This window comes from Miscanthus floridulus, chromosome 16 (genome assembly GCF_019320115.1).
Source record: "Miscanthus floridulus cultivar M001 chromosome 16, ASM1932011v1, whole genome shotgun sequence".
NCBI lineage: Eukaryota > Viridiplantae > Streptophyta > Magnoliopsida > Poales > Poaceae > Miscanthus > Miscanthus floridulus.
The window spans coordinates 66245649-66247700 of NC_089595.1; the positions used below are offsets into that span (position 1 = coordinate 66245649).

The window sequence follows — 2052 nt, forward strand, 5'->3', positions numbered from 1 at the left end:
CCAGGCTTTCCTCTCTAGCACCACCTGCCGAGACCTAGTCCGAGAGTTAGGCCGAAACATGCTGACCTCGGCCGCCACGCTCCTCGACATCGCCACCAACTTCGCCTCGGGCAAAGAGGCTATCGGAGCCATCTTCCTCGACAACGATGCCAAGGGGAAGCAGAGGGATGAGGCCTCGGCTCCCCACCTCCCCAAGAAAAAGAAGAAGGGTCGCCAGGGGAAGCAAGAAGTCCTCGAGGCTAGCCAAGTCATGGCCATAGAGCGCAAGAATCCCCGAGGCCCTAGAGGCCCCGGGCTCTTCGATGATATGCTTAAGAAACCCTGTCCTTACCACTAGGGCCCAGTGAAGCACACCCTCAAAGAGTGCACCATGCTCTAGTGTTACTATGTCAAGCTCGGGCTCCCCAGCAACGATGCCAAGATGAGGGACGCCGGCAATAGGGACAACAACAAGGACGACGGGTTCCCCGAGGTGCACAATGCCTTCATGATCTTTGGCGGGCCTTCGGCATGCCTCACGGCACGCCAGCGAAAGAGGGAACATCGAGAGGTCTTCTCGGTGAAGGTGGCCGCTCCCTGGTACCTCGACTGGTCTTGGGAGGCGATCACCTTTGATCGGGATGACCAACCCGATTATATCCCGAACCCCAGGCAGTACCCACTTGTTGTCGACCCCATCATCGGCAACACCTGGCTCTCCAAGGTGTTGATGGACGGAGGCAGCGGCCTCAACATCCTCTACACCAACACCCTGGAGCTCCTTGAGGTGATGCCGTGCCTTTCCACGGCATCGTGCCAAGGAAACGCACGTGACCCCTCGGGCGCATTGACCTGCCCGTTTGCTTTGGCACTCCCTCCAACTACCACAAGGAGGTCCTCACCTTTGAGGTGGTTGGGTTTAAGGGAACGTACCACGCCATCCTAGGGTGGTCGTGCTACGCCAAGTTCATGGCGGTCCCCAACTACACCTACCTCAAGCTCATGATGCTAGGCCCGAACAGCGTCATCACTGTTGAGTCCACATACGAGCATGCATACGACTATGACATCGAATGCATCGAGTACATCGAGGCTCTCGTGGAGGCCGAGACCCTCATCGTCAACCTCGACCGACTTGGCAGCGAGACGCCTGATTCCAAGCGTCGTGCCGGGACTTGCGAGCCCACGGAGGCCATCAAACTCGTCTCGGTCGATCCCACCTACCCCAATGATCGGGCGCTGAGGATCAGTGCCACCCTCGACACCAAATAGGAAGTCGTGCTCGCCAACTTTCTTCGCGCGAATGCTAATGTATTCACGTGGAGTCCCTCGGACATGCCGGGCATACCGAGGGAGGTCGCTGAGCATGCCTTGGACATCTAGGCTGGCTCCAGACCGGTGAAGCAGCGCCTGCGCTGATTCAACGAGGTAAAGCGCAGGGCCATCGGCGAGGAGGTATAGAAGCTTCTAGCAGCAGGATTCATCAAGGAAGTATCCCATCCGGGGTGGTTAGCCAATTCTGTGTTAGTTAAGAAGAAAAATGGGAAGTGGAGAATGTGTGTAGACTACACTGGTCTGAATAAAGCATGTCCAAAAGTCCCTTTCCCATTACCTCAAATCGATCAAATCATTGACTCCACTGTGGGATGCGGAACCCTATCCTTCCTTGATGTGTATTCTGGTTACCATCAAATCAAGATGAAAGAATCCGACCAGCTCGTGACTTCTTTCATCATACCATTTGGCATGTACTCCTATCTGACTACGCTGTTCGGCCTCAGAAATGCAGGGGCCACATACCAGCGGTGCATGACCCAGGTCTTTGGCGAGCACATCGGGCGAACCGTCGAGGCCTACGTAGACAACATCGTGGTCAAGTCTAGGAAGGTCGGTGATCTCATCGGCGACTTGGAAATAGCCTTCAGATGTCTCAAAGAGAAGGGCATCAAGCTCAACCCCGAGAAGTGTGTCTTCGGGGTCCCCCAAGGCATGCTCTTGGGATTCATAGTCTCGGAACATGGCATCGAGGCCAACCCAGAGAAGGTCTCAGCCGTGACCAACATGGGACCAATC

The 2052-nt window shown here is 55.8% G+C and overlaps 1 protein-coding gene across 1 annotated transcript; it reads left to right on the forward strand.

The window, feature by feature from the left end:
• The first annotated feature begins 948 nt into the window (after positions 1 to 948).
• Positions 949 to 1251, forward strand: LOC136510763 (uncharacterized). The gene has a single exon (XM_066505109.1). The coding sequence runs from the start codon at positions 949 to 951 to the stop codon at positions 1249 to 1251; it is 303 nt and encodes a 100-aa protein (XP_066361206.1).
• The last annotated feature ends 801 nt before the right edge of the window (positions 1252 to 2052 follow it).